The 18,108-nt window shown below is 45.3% G+C and overlaps 1 protein-coding gene across 1 annotated transcript in view; it reads left to right on the plus strand.

Annotated features, from left to right (window-relative positions):
- Positions 1 to 18,108, plus strand: part of LOC311226736 (alpha-2-macroglobulin-like) — a gene marked incomplete at both ends in the record, with an annotated part of 36,756 nt that overhangs the window by 9,415 nt on the left and 9,233 nt on the right. Inside the window, 13 exons of the mRNA XM_084312146.1 lie at positions 666 to 839; positions 1,099 to 1,330; positions 4,220 to 4,365; positions 4,488 to 4,637; positions 9,932 to 10,069; positions 10,182 to 10,275; positions 10,396 to 10,537; positions 10,875 to 11,100; positions 11,203 to 11,329; positions 12,328 to 12,449; positions 13,305 to 13,360; positions 14,233 to 14,300; positions 15,007 to 15,183. Of these exons, the coding sequence (XP_084168272.1) occupies positions 666 to 839; positions 1,099 to 1,330; positions 4,220 to 4,365; positions 4,488 to 4,637; positions 9,932 to 10,069; positions 10,182 to 10,275; positions 10,396 to 10,537; positions 10,875 to 11,100; positions 11,203 to 11,329; positions 12,328 to 12,449; positions 13,305 to 13,360; positions 14,233 to 14,300; positions 15,007 to 15,183 (1,852 nt within the window). The remainder of the gene's footprint in view (positions 1 to 665; positions 840 to 1,098; positions 1,331 to 4,219; positions 4,366 to 4,487; positions 4,638 to 9,931; positions 10,070 to 10,181; positions 10,276 to 10,395; positions 10,538 to 10,874; positions 11,101 to 11,202; positions 11,330 to 12,327; positions 12,450 to 13,304; positions 13,361 to 14,232; positions 14,301 to 15,006; positions 15,184 to 18,108) is intronic.

Raw genomic sequence — 18,108 nt, forward strand, 5'->3', positions numbered from 1 at the left:
CTGTGATACATGTGTTTGTTTCTACCAGGTTAAAGTTGTTTACTACATTCTGTGATACATGTGTTTGTTTCTACCAGGTTAAAGTTGTTTACTACATTCTGTGCTACATGTGTTTGTTTCTACCAGGTTAAAGTTGTTCACTACATTCTGTGCTACATGTGTTTGTTTCTACCAGGTTAAAGTTGTTCACTACATTCTGTGCTACATGTGTTTGTTTCTACCAGGTTAAAGTTGTTTACTACATTCTGTGATACATGTGTTTGTTTCTACCAGGTTAAAGTTGTTTACTACATTCTGTGATACATGTGTTTGTTTCTACCAGGTTAAAGTTGTTTACTACCTTCTGTGATACATGTGTTTGTTTCTACCAGGTTAAAGTTGTTTACTACATTCTGTGATACATGTGTTTGTTTCTACCAGGTTAAAGTTGTTTACTACATTCTGTGATACATGTGTTTGTTTCTACCAGGTTAAAGTTGTTCACTACATTCTGTGATACATGTGTTTGTTTCTACCAGGTTAAAGTTGTTCACTACATTCTGTGATACATGTGTTTGTTTCTACCAGGTTAAAGTTGTTCACTACATTCTGTGATACATGTGTTTGTTTCTACCAGGTTAAAGTTGTTTACTACATTCTGTGATACATGTGTTTGTTTCTACCAGGTTAAAGTTGTTTACTTCAACGACGCCCCGATGCCCAACAAGGCGGTCTACGTGTTTCAGTCCAGAAGATGGCCAGAGACTCACAAAAGCCTCCTGAATCTAACGACCGGCAGTGATGGCATCGCCCGCTTCTCATTAGACACGACTCATTTCAAAGGGGACGTCAGTCTAATAGTAAGTATAACATTGTTCTGTTCATCCTGACCACTTAGCTGCTGGCCTCGCCTCATGCTCTGCCAATAGAGGAGAAATTCACAGAATAATAAGTTACTATATATAGCTATAATAATTATACTCTTTAACGTGAACACCAGACCGGGGTAATCTCCTGGTACTGATGATAACATGTCTCTTTCTTTATTAACATGGACAATCTCCTCGGACTGATCAAACTATTCATATTTGTTTCCTTTCCTCTGTTCCTGCTGTCCAGGTTAGCGCTAAACAGAAGGTGGAGTACCCCGGCTACCGATCTCCCTACTATGAGAACGGGGAACACGCCCTCTCCGTGGTCCAGCTGGCGACCTCCGACACTAAGACAGTCAGCTCTCTGGAGGTGAAGAGCAGCGATAAACCACTTCCCTGCGGTGGACAAGTGGACGTCACCATCCAGTACAGCTTTGTTGGGGAAGTCAGCGGCTCTGTGGACGTGATGTATCTGGTGAGTAAAGTAAGGCTACCCTGCTGTCAGCTCTCTCTCCTGCCAAGGTATCGGTGGCGCAGCAAACCACAAGCTGGCAGAGCTAGCAAATCTGTCAGTGTCATTGTTGGCTAGAAACACAAGGTGAACACATCCGGGTACAGAGAACAATATTATTATCTTTTTATTAATATGGTTTTATTATTATCCTAAAGTAAGTTAATGTAGATGACTCAAAAGTATAATTGCCTGTATTATAAAAAAATCGGTAAAAACCATTATGCGTTATTCATCAAGAAATAAATGCCCCAAATGTGTTAAGCTTGCGCGCTAACGCGCGCTCGCATGGATTGGGGGCCCACAAATAGATTCTTTCATGGGGCCCAGAATCTCCAGCTACACCCCTGATTCACACCATTGTGAAACATTAGGTTTGATCCGTTTTCAGGCCCCTTCCATCTTCCCTGTGATGGTGTTTCCTAATGTCCCTACCTGGTCATTTAATATCACTCTTCTGAATCTCCAGTTGAGAGGTGATGACTGTTTCTTGGGCCTGATTTATATCCCTGTTTGTACCAGGAGGCCTGATTTATATCCCTGTTTGTACCAGGAGGCCTGATTTATATCCCTGTTTGTACCAGGAAGGCGGAGGCTGCTTTATACCCCTGTGTTTATATCCCTTTGTTTATATAAATATATACTGCTTTATATCCCTGTGTTTATATCCCTGTGTTTATATATAAATATATACTGATTTATATCCCTGTGTTTATATCCCTGTGTTTATATCCCTGTGTTTATATCCCTGTATTTATATCCCTGTGTTTATATCCCTGTGTTTATATATAAATATATACTGATTTATATCCCTGTGTTTATATCCCTGTGTTTATATCCCTGTGTTTATATCCCTGTGTTTGGTCCAGACGTTGTAGTTTATGAACAAACGCTGTTTATTCCCCGAATTGTTCAGTGCGGACGACATGCCGGTCTGATGGTTAACCCTTTCACTGCCACACAACAGCAGGTTAACCCTTTCACTGCCGCACTACCAACCGGTTAACCCTTTCACTGCCGCACTACCAACCGGTTAACCCTTTCACTGCCACTATTAAAACCATTATGCGTTTTAAATAAATGCCCCAAATTTGTTAAGCCTTTCACCGCCACACAACCAAACGGTTAACCCTTTCACTGCGACAATACACAGAAGGTTAACCCTTTCACTGCCACACAACAGCAGGTTAACCCTTTACTATCACACTACCGACGGTTAACCTTTAGTGAAAGGGTTAAGGAATATAAAAGTTTCCATTTGCCCCCCCCCCTGGTCCAGAGGCTCCTATAGACACTTTTACTGGAATTATGTTGCTAGGGAACAGTTTGGACCCAAATGTATATCGTGTCAACTATTGCATTAGCAAACATTGAAACGGGAAATAAACTTGGGTCATTTTAGAATTATATTGTTGTCACTATAAAACATTGGATCAGCTTGAAACATTTCTTGGTATTCATAACTCATTGTCATCACACTAACTCACTAGTTTACTCATGGTTAGCCATGCTGCCCCTAGTGGCAGTGACAGGCATTTACTCATAGTTAGCCATGCTGCCCCTAGTCGCAGTGACAGGCATTTACTCATAGTTAGCCATGCTGCCCCTAGTGGCAGTGACATGCATTTACTCATGGTTAGCCATGCTGCCCCTAGTGGCAGTGACAGGCATTTACTCATAGTTAGCCATGCTACCCCTAGTGGCAGTGACAGGCATTTACTCATGGTTAGCCATGCTGCCCCTAGTGGCAGTGACTCGCATTTACTCATGGTTAGCCATGCTGCCCCTAGTGGCAGTGACGGGCATTTACTCATGGTTAGCCATGCTGCCCCTAGTGGCAGTGACAGGCATTGCTGGTCCACAGCTGTTCATGTAAATACAAGCAATGATATTTCATATAATTTAATTTTCTGCATTATGTAAACATTATGTAAACATTATGTAAACATGAAACGTCACTTGCTCGTCAAACACTCACCAGAAGTTGCTAAAATGGTGCCATTAAGATGCAATCTTCCAGAGAGCAGAAAGACTTATGAAGCAAAACCTAAATGAAATCTACCATTATTTTACCTTTGCTGACTATCTGCAGATTATGATGCCTGAATTTCCCCAAGGGGATCAATAAAGGAATAGCTTATCTTATCTTATAAAAGACAAAAACCTTGCTTTGAGACGGTGAGTAAACTGTATTTGTTTTGACGTAGGTCTTATCCAGAGCTGCGATCATAAACCAAGGTCTCGTAAAGGCTGGAGTGCAGGATGGACCAGGTAAGCAGTTATTGTTCTACTCTTTTTCTTTTCTCTTTCATATCAAAATATCATTTTTTTGTATCTTTTCGTTGTTATTTTTTGATAATTTTCTATTGTCTGGAATAAACCATTTATTCAAGATTCAAGATTGTTTATTATTGTCATGTGCACAGTTAAACAGACAGTTTGCCATATAATTAAAATCTTACTTTGCTAGTCCACCCTTCACACAAAATCACACAATACTTAAATTAAACATATTTAAATACAAGCGAGTGCTAGAAAATGAGGTAAAATAGATAAAAAATATATATACAAGGCACAGTGAGTAACATTGCACAGTGGGTCCCTAACCCATGTGAATGGAGGCGACAGTGGGTCACAGCGGGTCCCTAACCCTAACCCATGTGGGTCACAGCAGCAGTTAAAAGTGTCTTTAGTGATTCATAGTTCGGGGGGGAAGGTTGTGACAGTGTGTTCACAGCAGTAATCAGGTCAGTGTCTGCCGAGAAGGTGTGTGACAATGAATAAACAGTACAACAAACAGTAGAACAACTTCCTAATATGGAACACACTCAAAGAGCATTTTGATCTGCTGTTGCAGTGACTGAGGGTGAAGTCTCCTTCAAGATGGAAGTGTCTCCAGAAATGGCCCCAATAGTCCAGGTGGTGGCGTACGCCGTCCTGCCCAGTGAGACTGTTATCGCTCACAGTCAGGACTTCCCCACAGAGAAGTGCTTCAGTCACAAGGTCAGTGTGAAGACGCTTGTGAAATTCAGTTTGACATGTTACTGGAGTGAGATGGAACATCTTAAATGGGTTAAACCGGTCCAGATCATAGCTCTAAAGCTGATGTCTCCGTTGTGTCTCAGGTGTCGGTGGAGTTCTCTCCCTCCACAGCGGTCCCAGGAGAGGAGAACACGCTGCGGGTGTCGGCCCAGCCCGGCTCCCTATGTGGCCTCAGTGCTGTGGACCAGAGTGTTCTGATCAAAGAGCCAGGGAAGAAGCTGGATGCAGACAAGGTACGTACTACAGATACAATGTAACACCTACATGTAGCTCACAACAAGGTAATACATGAGGTAAGACCATAACAGACGAGGTACGTACTACAGATACAATGTAACACCTACATGTAGCTCACAACAAGGTAATACATGAGGTAAGACCATAACAGACAAGGTATGTACTACTGATACTGTAGTGTCCGCTTGTCGCTCCCCAATGAATCGACAAGCGTCCACGATGCACCCGCAATTAATTATCTTACTCGGTCCCAAAGTTTGTGATGTAAATATGGAATGTCCCAAGTTGCTGCTGTTTACAGAGTTTATTGTTGTCCAAAGGTGCATGATGGTGAATGAAGGGTTAAATCGGAACAGTTGTCAATTGCTCCATGGTCAGTTCCAAACGGTGAGACGGGTTGAAAAATGTATCCTCATCACAGGTGCATGGGATTACGTTAATTAGCTAGGCTATTTATAGAAGTGGCTATAATGGAGGCGGAGAGCCCTCTAGTGTTCAAACATAAATAAGACACTATCCTAAGCACAATAATAATAATATTAATAAACAAAACACTCATATGGCCTTTACAGATACAATGTAACGCCTGAAGGTACATGTAGCTCACAACAAGGTAATACATGAGGTAAGACCATAACAGACAAGGTACGTACTACAGATACAATGTAACGCCTACATGTAGCTCACAACAAGGTAATACATGAGGTAAGACCATAACAGACAAGGTACGTACTACCTACATGTAGCTCACAACAAAGTTGGATGCTGTGTCACTCGCGGTCAGATAGTAGTAACGTTACGCGACACATAGAGGTTCTTCCCATTGGCTTGGGGGGGGAGACGTTAGCGCGCATGACAACCAATCATGCGGGACATGGTCTCAATTTGCATGACACATGAAAAGAGACAGAAATGCTGTACAATCACGCGCAATGCATGACGTCTGGCCACCCTAACTGGGCTCTCCCTCTCTGCTCACAGCTTTTCTGTCATCTGTTATCTTAACGTCTTAAGCCCGATGGGGCCGGTACCGGACCGGACCCAGAATGACATCACAATGACATTTTATTTTCAAATGTAGCCAAGAGTAAAGACCCTAGCCCTGTCAAAACAGCAGGCAACGTGTATATTTTCAGCAATACATTTGTTTACCAATAGGTTAAAGTGTTATCAGTGAAATATGAGTTTTGGAAATGCGCTGGAAACGGAAACGCTGCTGGGTTAGGGTTAGGGTTAGTTTGGTCACGGGAAAACTACGGGAAAACTATTGCCCCAATCCCCGCGAGATTAAATCCACGGGTGCCCCTCGGTATGGGGAATCTTTTCCTAAATCACTTCCCGTCTCGAAAACGAGGGGAAAAGGTCGGTTCGCGACCCCGACCGTTTCGCGTGATTTTGAAAACGCTGTATATAGTGAGCCTATTATAGGATCCACGCGAGATTTTTACCGTGGGTACATCTCGGCGTCCCGCAACTATTCCCAATTCATATGTGTGGAAGAAAACGCTTAGAAAAAGAAACGCGACAAGGGTCAATAAAATCGCCGAAACGGAAACTCGTGCCACGGGCGGCGCGTGATTCCGTTCCGCGTGGAAATATTCCCGGACATAGAGGAGACCGTGGGACACCTTTTTGCAATCGGATATGTGTCTCGAATATGCTCCCACGCGGCGCGCAAAATCCCGCAAAAGAAAACCGGACAAGGCCAAACCAAAAAAAGTCGCTCCTGGGGGGGACTCTCCCCCAAGGCCCTCGAAAAACGGCCTTCCTCCGGTATGTCGTGTGCAGGGGGGTACCGACAGACGGGTACCATCCCTATAGTATGGAGAGAGGTCTCCGGGTGGCTCCCGGAGGCCTGGAGAGAGGCTGAAAACCCGCGTTTCGTGCCCGACGACGGGAGCCTCATCTCGAATCGGATTTTTCCGACGAAGACCCCCAAATCATGGATGCCCCGAAAATTTTTAAAAACTCAAAAGTTTTTTAATACGTTTTTTTTTTAAATTTTTTTTTTCCATAAAAAACTTTTTTTTACAAAAAAAAGTCAAAAAGGTTGTATTTCGGTCCCATTCAGGGGAAAGTGGTCCAGGGTGGTCGGATCGACCCGGGGACAAAACCGACCACCCCGGCCCGTCGGCGCGGAGCCCCGGGCCCCAGTGAACGCATCGAACACCCACACAGACCGAATGGAAAACGTGACCTGCCTTGGGAGGGCCCCTACCGACGCGGCCTAACAGCCGGTGTTCGGCGGACGGTTCCTACCGCCTGCAGGTTCGCCTCTATGGTCGGGGATACATACGGGTGGCGCCGCCACGCCATCCGTCATACCCCAGCCAGCCCTCGTACAGCGAGACTAAGTCGGCCCGTCTGACCTGGTAGTCCGATAACCTCGGTCGCGGCGGTCTACCCGGGTTGCTTGGTAGGTTTCAACGCAACTCCTGGTTCCGCCCGGCCTCAGGTAAACACATTTTCGCGAATCCTCCCCCAAACTCCGTATTCTACCTCCTATTCCTGTAGAAATGGTCGCGTTGAGCGCTGTGGCCCTAGCCAAAGGCAGTGCATCCTCCTGATCACATGTGTGGACAGTGCGACTTTCAGCAGGGTTGTTTGTGCAGTGATAACAGTGCATGTGTGGTCAGCGGGGCAAGACTGCCAGAGCGACGGTGCATCGCCTCGCTTCCAGGGGCACGGCGTCCCCGGGTGCCGTAGGCAGGGTTCCGCGTGGGCCCACCTCGGTTGGAGGTACCTCCTAGTCCTGTACAAAGAGTTGTGTTGAGCGCTGCCGCCCCAGCCGTAAGCCCGGTGAAGCCTCGGTCACGCGTGCCGACAGTGCGACTTTCAACAGGGTTGTTTGTGCAGTGATAACGGTGCACGCGTGATATTCGGGGCAAGATCGCCGCGACGAGGGCGCGCAGCGCCTCGCTTCTCGGGTCACGTCTCTCGAAGGCGTCCCCGGGTGCCGGTGGCCGGGTTCCGCGTGGGCCCACCTCGGATTGGAGGCTACCTGGTTGATCCTGCCAGTAGCATATGCTTGTCTCAAAGATTAAGCCATGCAAGTCTAAGTACACATGGCAGATACAGTGAAACTGCGAATGGCTCATTAAATCAGTTATGGTTCCTTTGGACGTTCACCTGTTACTTGGATAACTGTGGCAATTCTAGAGCTAATACATGCAAACGAGCGCTGACCCTTGCGGGGATGCGTGCATTTATCAGACCCAAATCACACAATACTTAAATTAAACATATTTAAATACAAGCGAGTGCTAGAAAATGAGGTAAAATAGATAAAAAATATATATACAAGGCACAGTGAGTAACATTGCACAGTGGGTCCCTAAGTTTTTTAATACGTTTTTTTTTTAAATTTTTTTTTTCCATAAAAAACTTTTTTTTACAAAAAAAAGTCAAAAAGGTTGTATTTCGGTCCCATTCAGGGGAAAGTGGTCCAGGGTGGTCGGATCGACCCGGGGACAAAACCGACCACCCCGGCCCGTCGGCGCGGAGCCCCGGGCCCCAGTGAACGCATCGAACACCCACACAGACCGAATGGAAAACGTGACCTGCCTTGGGAGGGCCCCTACCGACGCGGCCTAACAGCCGGTGTTCGGCGGACGGTTCCTACCGCCTGCAGGTTCGCCTCTATGGTCGGGGATACATACGGGTGGCGCCGCCACGCCATCCGTCATACCCCAGCCAGCCCTCGTACAGCGAGACTAAGTCGGCCCGTCTGACCTGGTAGTCCGATAACCTCGGTCGCGGCGGTCTACCCGGGTTGCTTGGTAGGTTTCAACGCAACTCCTGGTTCCGCCCGGCCTCAGGTAAACACATTTTCGCGAATCCTCCCCCAAACTCCGTATTCTACCTCCTATTCCTGTAGAAATGGTCGCGTTGAGCGCTGTGGCCCTAGCCAAAGGCAGTGCATCCTCCTGATCACATGTGTGGACAGTGCGACTTTCAGCAGGGTTGTTTGTGCAGTGATAACAGTGCATGTGTGGTCAGCGGGGCAAGACTGCCAGAGCGACGGTGCATCGCCTCGCTTCCAGGGGCACGGCGTCCCCGGGTGCCGTAGGCAGGGTTCCGCGTGGGCCCACCTCGGTTGGAGGTACCTCCTAGTCCTGTACAAAGAGTTGTGTTGAGCGCTGCCGCCCCAGCCGTAAGCCCGGTGAAGCCTCGGTCACGCGTGCCGACAGTGCGACTTTCAACAGGGTTGTTTGTGCAGTGATAACGGTGCACGCGTGATATTCGGGGCAAGATCGCCGCGACGAGGGCGCGCAGCGCCTCGCTTCTCGGGTCACGTCTCTCGAAGGCGTCCCCGGGTGCCGGTGGCCGGGTTCCGCGTGGGCCCACCTCGGATTGGAGGCTACCTGGTTGATCCTGCCAGTAGCATATGCTTGTCTCAAAGATTAAGCCATGCAAGTCTAAGTACACATGGCAGATACAGTGAAACTGCGAATGGCTCATTAAATCAGTTATGGTTCCTTTGGACGTTCACCTGTTACTTGGATAACTGTGGCAATTCTAGAGCTAATACATGCAAACGAGCGCTGACCCTTGCGGGGATGCGTGCATTTATCAGACCCAAAACCCATGCGGTGTCGCGCCTCCGGGCCGGCGCCGGTCCCTCTGGTGACTCTGGATAACAGTTAGCCGATCGTTGGCCCTTGTGGCGGTGACGTCTCTTTCGAATGTCTGCCCTATCAACTTTCGATGGTACCTTACGTGTCTACCATGGTGACCACAGGTAACGGGGAATCAGGGTTCGGTTCCGGAGAGGCAGCATGAGAATCGGCTACCACATCCAAGGAAGGCAGCAGGCGCGCAAATTACCCACTCCCGACTCGGGGAGGTAGTGACGAAAAATAACAATACAGGACTCTTTCGAGGCCCTGTAATTGGAATGAGTACACTTTAAATCCTTTAACGAGGATCCATTAGAGGGCAAGTCTGGTGCCAGCAGCCGCGGTAATTCCAGCTCCAATAGCGTATCTTAAAGTTGCTGCAGTTAAAAAGCTTGTAGTTGGATTTCGGGATCGAGCTGGCGGGGGACACCAAAGAGGCCCCCGCAGAACTGCAGCGTCCGGGGTTCGAATCCGGCCCGGGGACCTATGCTGCATGTCCTCCCCATATCTTCTCCCAACTTTCTTCTCTGCCTGTCCTGTCCCAAATAAAAGCTGTAAAAATGTAGAAAAAAAAATAATTTAATAAAAAAAAAGAACACTGGTAAATGTTTTGCTTTGACTCTATTCATTTTGAATTGTTTCTTTCTTTCTTTCTTTTTTCCCTAAAACAGTTATTTGACTTGTTGCCCGTCAAGACGTCATCATACATTCCATATCAGCTTGAAGATCCTACAGAGTGTCTCCATGTCAGACCAAGGAGATCATATCCAGGACGGGGAGAGAAAAACGACGCTTACTCAGTTTTTGAGGTGCGTTTCCCACACTTTTAATATCAACCCTTTAACTGTTCAATAACCATCACATTGTACGCCATGTACACAATTGTGTAGTAATATCTATGAATGTTGTTGGTTGATCTAGAACTTGGGGCTAAAGGTGGCAACAAACCTGGTGATCAGAGAGCCGTCCTGCCTCATGTTCAAGGGAAAGTTGTTCTTCGGCGACCGTGTTGCTGGTGAGATTTATTTTATGTCTCTTTCATCAGTGAAATATGTTGAAATGTTCCCAGCAACACACACAGTTGAGTTGAGTTCAATATGTCACACGTGATGACGGTGTCTGGTCTCTTTCGTAGTTGCCTACGACAGCTACCCAATGGCAGTCGAGAGCCGAATGGATGGACCAGGAGGAGCAATGGGTAAAGGGGCCCCTCCCCCGATAGAGACTGTCCGTCAATTCTTCCCCGAGACATGGATCTGGGATCTGGTGGAAGTGGGGTGAGCGTGTTCTCTATAGGCATGTAGCGTGTTCTCTATAGGCCGTGCTACATTACAGACGGGTCAGACATGACTCTGTTATAGGCTGTGCTACATTAGACAGGTTAGGGGTTCGACTGACAAATTGCACGCAGTCACGTAAATTGAATCTCTGTTTCTCTCATCTTTCACTAGTAGCAGACTAGTAGACTGCTAGCATAACTTTTCATAGTTTTTTGTACACGTTTATACGTTTACAACCAAAAATCAACAGAAGTCTGTCTGTCTGTCTGTCTGTCTGTCTGTCTGTCTGTCTGTCTGTCTGTCTGTCTGTCTGTCTATCTTTCTGTCTGTCCAGAGCGTCGGGTGTAAAGGACGTGTCCCTCACTGTCCCCGACACCATCACCACCTGGGAGACGGAAGCTTTCTGTTTGTCCTCTCAAGGCTTTGGCCTGGCTCCTTCCAAAGAGCTCACAGTCTTCCAGCCCTTCTTCCTGGAGCTCAGCCTGCCCTACTCCATCATCCGGGGAGAGCACTTTGAGCTGAAGGCAACCATCTTCAACTACCTGTCCAGCTGCATCATGGTACGCAGATTGGCTGTTATTGATACAGGAACCACAGAGATAATGAATAATTCATCAGGTATGTGCTTGTGTCCATAATGTATTTTCACACCTTTATGACAGGTCACTGTGACCCCGACTCCATCCTTAGACTACACTCTCACAGCGCTCTCTGGTGACCAGTACTCCTCCTGTCTGTGTGCCAACGGACGTAGGACCCTCAGTTGGACCATGGCCCCCACTGTCCTGGGTGAGTCACCAGCACTGAACCCATTATGAATGCTGCCAGTGAACAGTGGTGGAACAAGTACACAGTTCCTTTTACTTAAGTTAAAGTAGAAATAGCCAGATAAAATAACAGTTAAAATTAAATAAAATAGCAAGTCCTCCATTCAAATTCTAAAAGTAGAGACGTATTTGCTATTGAATGTACTTAAGTATCTAATGTAAAAGTACATATTCTAAATTATCTGTGTATTCCAGTGCTTAGGAGCATTCAAGCCTCGATCCATTGACCTCTAAAGGTTATGTTAAAGTGGTATCTGGTCCAGTTATGCTGCTCTGATTAAAGGTTATGTTAAAGTGGTATGTGGTCCAGTTATGCTGCTCTGATTAAAGGTTATGATAAAGTGGTACGTGGTCCAGTTATGCTGCTCTGATTAAAGGTTGTGTTAAAGTGGTATGTGGTCCAGCTATGCTGCTCTGATTAAATGTTGTGTTAAAGTGGTATGTGGTCCAGTTATGCTGCTCTGATTACAGGTTGTGTTAAAGTGGTATGTGGTCCAGTTATGCTGCTCTGATTACAGGTTGTGTTAAAGTGGTATGAGGTCCAGTTATGTTGCTCTGATTACAGGTTATGATAAAGTGGTACGTGGTCCAGTTATGCTGCTCTGATTAACTGTTGAATTTGACAGGCTTCACATGTGAAAGTATATAATCTTCATAAATTTTTGCCATGTTTTCTATGCAAAATCTTTTGTCCCCTCGGCTATCAGACTTTTAAACACAGACAGTAGTCATATTAAGTAGCCTATTACACCCAGTTGTCTGTTTTTACTTTTACTTTTACTGGACTGTGTATTGCATGGAATGTTGTTGTTGCCGTGTTGTCATTGAGATGTTTTTGTTACTAAACTGAAAATACTCATGTAAAGCACAAGTAGCTCGAATGTGTACTTACCTTCCACCACTGCCAGTGAATGATGACGTGTCATAACGTGATGCACTTTGTCCGTTATCTTCTAACAGGGGTTGTGAACGTGACGGTGACTGCTGAGGCTGTGGCGTCACACGCTTCATGTGACAATGAGATTGTGAACGTACCAGAGAGAGGTCGCATCGACGTGGTCACACGCTCTCTGGTGGTGAAGGTGAGGTACTAATACCAATACGACATCAAGAACCAGGGATCAATTAACTCAGTGGTGCCTCCTACCAGCCACAGCAAGTGGGTCCCCAGCAGCAGTCGTTGGTTCCTTGGTCCAACACAATGCACTTAGCCATGCGTCACGTGTTACACTGTATCCTGTCTCTATAACCTGCTGCTATAGTGTTACACTGTATCCTGTCTCTATAGTGTTACACTGTATCCCGTCTCTATAACCTGCTGCTATAGTGTTACACTGTATCCTGTCTCTATAGTGTTACACTGTATCCTGTCTCTATAGTGTTACACTGTATCCTGTCTCTATAGTGTTACACTGTATCCTGTCTCTATAGTGTTACACTGTATCCCGTCTCTATAACCTGCTGCTATAGTGTTACACTGTATCCTGTCTCTATAGTGTTACACTGTATCCTGTCTCTATAGTGTTACACTGTATCCCGTCTCTATAACCTGCTGCTATAGTGTTACACTGTATCCTGTCTCTATAGTGTTACACTGTATCCTGTCTCTATAGTGTTACACTGTATCCTGTCTCTATAGTGTTACACTGTATCCCGTCTCTATAACCTGCTGCTATAGTGTTACACTGTATCCTGTCTCTATAGTGTTACACTGTATCCTGTCTCTATAGTGTTACACTGTATCCTGTCTCTATAGTGTTACACTGTATCCTGTCTCTATAGTGTTACACTGTATCCTGTCTCTATAGTGTTACACTGTATCCTGTCTCTATAGTGTTACACTGTATCATTTGAAATGATTGTATTTTCTTAGCCTTGATGTTACAGATGTGGCAGTGATACAAATATAAATTATTTTCTATGTGCTTCTCTCTCAGGCAGAGGGAGTTGAGCAGACCATCACATCCAACTGGTTGCTATGTCCCAAAGGTCAGTACTGATGACCCCTGAAACCATGACACATGAACCCTAAAGGACTTCCTCTAAAGGACTTCCTCTAAAGGACTTCCTCTAAAGGACTTCCTCTAAAGGACTTCCTCTAAAGGACTTCCTCTAAAGGACTTCCTCTAAAGGACACCCTCTAAAGGACTTCCTCTAAAGGACTTCCTCTAAAGGACTTCCTCTAAAGGACTTCCTCTAAAGGACTTCCTCTAAAGGACTTCCTCTAAAGGACTTCCTCTAAAGGACACCCTCTAAAGGACTTCCTCTAAAGGACTTCCTCTAAAGGACTTCATCTAAAGGACACCCTCTAAAGGACTTCCTCTAAAGGACACCCTCTAAAGGACTTCCTCTAAAGGACTTCCTCTAAAGGACTTCCTCTAAAGGACTTCCTCTAAAGGACACCCTCTAAAGGACTTCCTCTAAAGGACTTCCTCTAAAGGACTTCCTCTAAAAGGACACCCTCTAAAGGACTTCCTCTAAAGGACTTCCTCTAAAAGGACACCCTCTAAAGGACTTCCTCTAAAGGACTTCCTCTAAAGGACTTCCTCTAAAGGACTTCCTCTAAAAGGACACCCTCTAAAGGACTTCCTCTAAAGGACTTCCTCTAAAGGACGTCCTCTAAATGACACCCTAAAGGACACCCTCTAAATGACACCCTATCTTGGCCATGTGGCCATTTTAAGAGTCATCTAAAGATTCTTATTTTATGGTCAATGTATTGATGGTCACATTTTGTTTTCTGTATTCAGGAGGAGAGGCTTTGAAGGAGTACATCAGTCTGCAAGTCCCTAATGATGCGATTCATGGATCTGACAGAGCTTCAATATCAGTCCTGGGTAATGTATTGATTTATGGGTCTGACAGAGCTTCACTATCAGTCCTGGGTAATATATTGATTGATGGGTCTGCCAGAGCTTCACTATCTGTGCTGGGTAATGTATTGATAGTCCTGTGTAGCGCTGATAAGGTTCTGCAAACACTGACACATTATAAGGTTCAGTTTCTTCTCAGGCCCTTCATAACGTCTACTGCAGGTTACTTGCTTAGTTTAGCAGTTAGTTTTGGTCTTCAGGAGTTGGAGTTGGGGTCCAGGTGATAAACTGAGTCCAGGTGATAACCTGAGTCCAGGTGATAAACTGAGTCCAGGTGATAAACTGAGTCCAGGTGATAAACTGAGTCCAGGTGATAAACTGAGTCCAGGTGATGAACTGAGTCCAGGTGATGAACTGAGTCCAGGTGATGAACTGAGTCCAGGTGATGAACTGAGTCCAGGTGATGAACTGAGTCCAGGTTAGACACAGAACCTGGATGGTTAGGGTTAGATAGATGGATCTCTCCAGAACCTGGATGGTTAGGGTTAGATAGATGGATCCCTCCAGAACCTGGATGGTTAGGGTTAGATAGATGGATCTCTCCAGAACCTGGATGGTTAGGGTTAGATAGATGGATCTCTCCAGAACCTGGATGGTTAGGGTTAGATAGATGGATCTCTCCAGAACCTGGATGGGTAGGGTTAGATAGATGGATCCCTCCAGAACCTGGATGGTTAGTGTTAGATAGATGGATCTATACAGAACCTGGATGGTTAGGTTATCCCTGATGACTTCTCTCAAAGATCCCTCCTTGGTTCTGCTGCAGGAGACATTCTGGGCCGAGCCCTCCAGAACCTGGATGGGCTGCTGAAGATGCCATATGGATGCGGGGAGCAGAACATGGCCCTACTGGCCCCTAATATCTACATCCTGGAATACCTGAGAAACACGCATCAGCTCACGCCAGCCATCGAGAAGAAGGCCACACACTTTCTGAGCACTGGTGAGTCCATAGTGTTGTGTTTACACAGAAAGAAAGGGCCACACACTATCTGAGCAGTGGTGAGTCCATAGTGTTGTGTTTACACAGAAAGAAAGGGCCACACACTATCTGAGCAGTGGTTGAGTCCATAGTGTTGTGTTTACACCGAAAGAAAGGGCCACACACTATCTGAGCAGTGGTGAGTCCATAGAGTGTTGTGTTTACACAGAAAGAAAGGGCCACACACTATCTGAGCAGTGCTGAGTCCATAGTGTTGTGTTTACACAAAAAGAAAGGGCCACACACTATCTGAGCAGTGGTGAGTCCATAGTGTTGTGTTTACACAGAAAGAAAGGGCCACACACTATCTGAGCAGTGCTGAGTCCATAGTGTTGTGTTTACACAGAAAGAAAGGGCCACACACTATCTGAGCAGTGGTGAGTCCATAGTGTTGTGTTTACACAGAAAGAAAGGGCCACACACTATCTGAGCAGTGGTGAGTCCATAGAGTTGTGTTTACACAGAAAGAAAGGGCCACACACTATCTGAGCAGTGGTGAGTCCATAGAGTTGTGTTTACACAGAAAGAAAGGGCCACACACTATCTGAGCAGTGCCGAGTCCATAGTGTTGTGTTTACACCGAAAGAAAGGGCCACACACTATCTGAGCAGTGATGAGTCCCATAGTGTTGTGTTTACACAGAAAGAAAGGGCCGCACACTATCTGAGCAGTGCTGAGTCCATAGTGTTGTGTTTACAAAGAAAGAAAGGGCCACACACTATCTGAGCAGTGCTGAGTCCATAGTGTTGTGTTTACACAGAAAGAAAGGGCCACACACTATCTGAGCAGTGCTGAGTCCATAGTGTTGTGTTTACAAAGAAAGAAAGGGCCACACACTATCTGAGCAGTGGTGAGTCCATAGTGTTGTGTTTACACAGAAAGAAAGGGCCACACACTATCTGAGCAGTGCTGAGTCCATAGTGTTGTGTTTACACAGAAAGAAAGGGCCACACACTATCTGAGCAGTGGTGAGTCCATAGTGTTGTGTTTACACAGAAAGAAAGGGCCGCACACTATCTGAGCAGTGCTGAGTCCATAGTGTTGTGTTTACACAGAAAGAAAGGGCCACACACTATCTGAGCAGTGGTGAGTCCATAGTGTTGTGTTTACACAGAAAGAAAGGGCCACACACTATCTGAGCAGTGCTGAGTCCATAGAGTGTTGTGTTTACACAGAACTCACATTAGCAAATCCTAACATTTTCTCCTTCCAGAATCTCAAAAAAAATTTGATGGACAGAAAATAATCATAGTTTGTGATTAAATAGAGAGGCTTCTTTTTTTTGGATCCACTTTTTCTCCCATTTTCTATTTTTCTCCCATCCCAAATTTCGTATCGTCCAATTCAACCCTCCCCTGTCTTTGAACACTGTTTCTTGCCTCCCACAAGCCGGCTGCAATGTGGACTAAGTCATACATAGCACGAGTCCCCTCCGATACTCGAGGTAACAGCAGTCGCATCTTTCCACCTGCGCGGCTCGATCTTTCAGCGTCTGCACTTTGGAGGCGCCCCGCCCCCGTCGCTTCCTGACTCTACTGCGCAGGCGCACCAACCGACCTGTAAGAGTCGCTGTCCACAACGCCCGATCCCCACCCATCAGTTTCCTTCTCCCTAATACTGCCAATGTGTATTAGTGCGGACGACCAGCCAAACTGAAAGCAATGTGGAGCGCTGGGCTCGAACAGGGAGGCGAACCTGTTCGAGCCCAGTCTCCAGTATTCGTGGTGAGCGCCTTGCCCACTGCACCACGTAGCCGCCCTCATAGACAGGCTTCTTGAAAACTATCCCTTTAAAACCCTGAGAAACGACAGCTCTAGCCTCAGAAGCCAGAAAATAAAACAAATGCAAGATTTCTTTCTGGCTTGCGAGGAGACTCAAACTAACAATTTCAATCTAAACTTGTTTAGCAGAGTGCTGCATATCTAGGCATGGGTCTGCATCCCATAATATACTACAGTATGTGCCCTGATATGCATTGTAAAAACAGTTTTGTTTGCTACTTTCTCAGTTATTGCTTGGTTTTATTATCATGGTTTCGATTTCAATATCATGGGTTAGATTATATTGTCTTTGATTATATTTTATTATCATGGATTATATTTTATTATTATGGGCTAGATTTGATTGACTGTTAACTGCAGTGCATGTTTAATGTCAGTATTTTACATTAAGTATACTGGTCATGATGTTGATGATGATGATCAAGTTCATGTTCAAGTTTGTTTATTATTTGTCATAATAAAATACAGAATACTTTATGATGAAATGCTTGTTTCTGTATGAACCCCTGAGAGTGTGCTACATACAGTAAAGAGAAAGTAAGTAAAGGAATGTTCAGTCAATATACATAATAATAATAATAATAATAATAATAATAATAATAATAATAATAATAATAATTAATAATAATAGATTGGATTTTAAGAGAGAAGCGCCTTTCTCAGACTCAAGGACACTGTACAAGGAAAGGATGGAAGAAATAAGAAATAAAATTGAAAAAAAATATAATAAAATACATAAAAGATCTGTGTATAGTAACAACAAGAAAAAACAAATAAGATAAAAGAGATAAAAAATAAAAATAAAAAAGGAGGCAAGTTCTGTCCAATTGGATGAAGTGGTTGAAATTAACAAACAAACAAACAACAAAACAAAACAACGGAATCTGTGGCTTAAAAAAAGTCAGGGGTGGGCTACTTGGGAGCGGGGCCGTGTTGCGTGAAGGCAAGTGTGAACAGGTGGGTTTTTAGCTTGGTTTTGAAGAGGCCTGAAGATCGCCTGACTGACTTGGAACTTCCTTAGGCGCCTGAGGAAGTAGAGGCGTTGTCGTGCCTTCTTTATTACACTGTCAATGTGTGTGGTCCATGTCAAGTCCTCTGATTTGTG

This window comes from Notolepis coatsorum (genome assembly GCF_963971535.1).
Source record: "Notolepis coatsorum genome assembly, chromosome: 1".
Lineage (NCBI taxonomy): Eukaryota > Metazoa > Chordata > Actinopteri > Aulopiformes > Paralepididae > Notolepis > Notolepis coatsorum.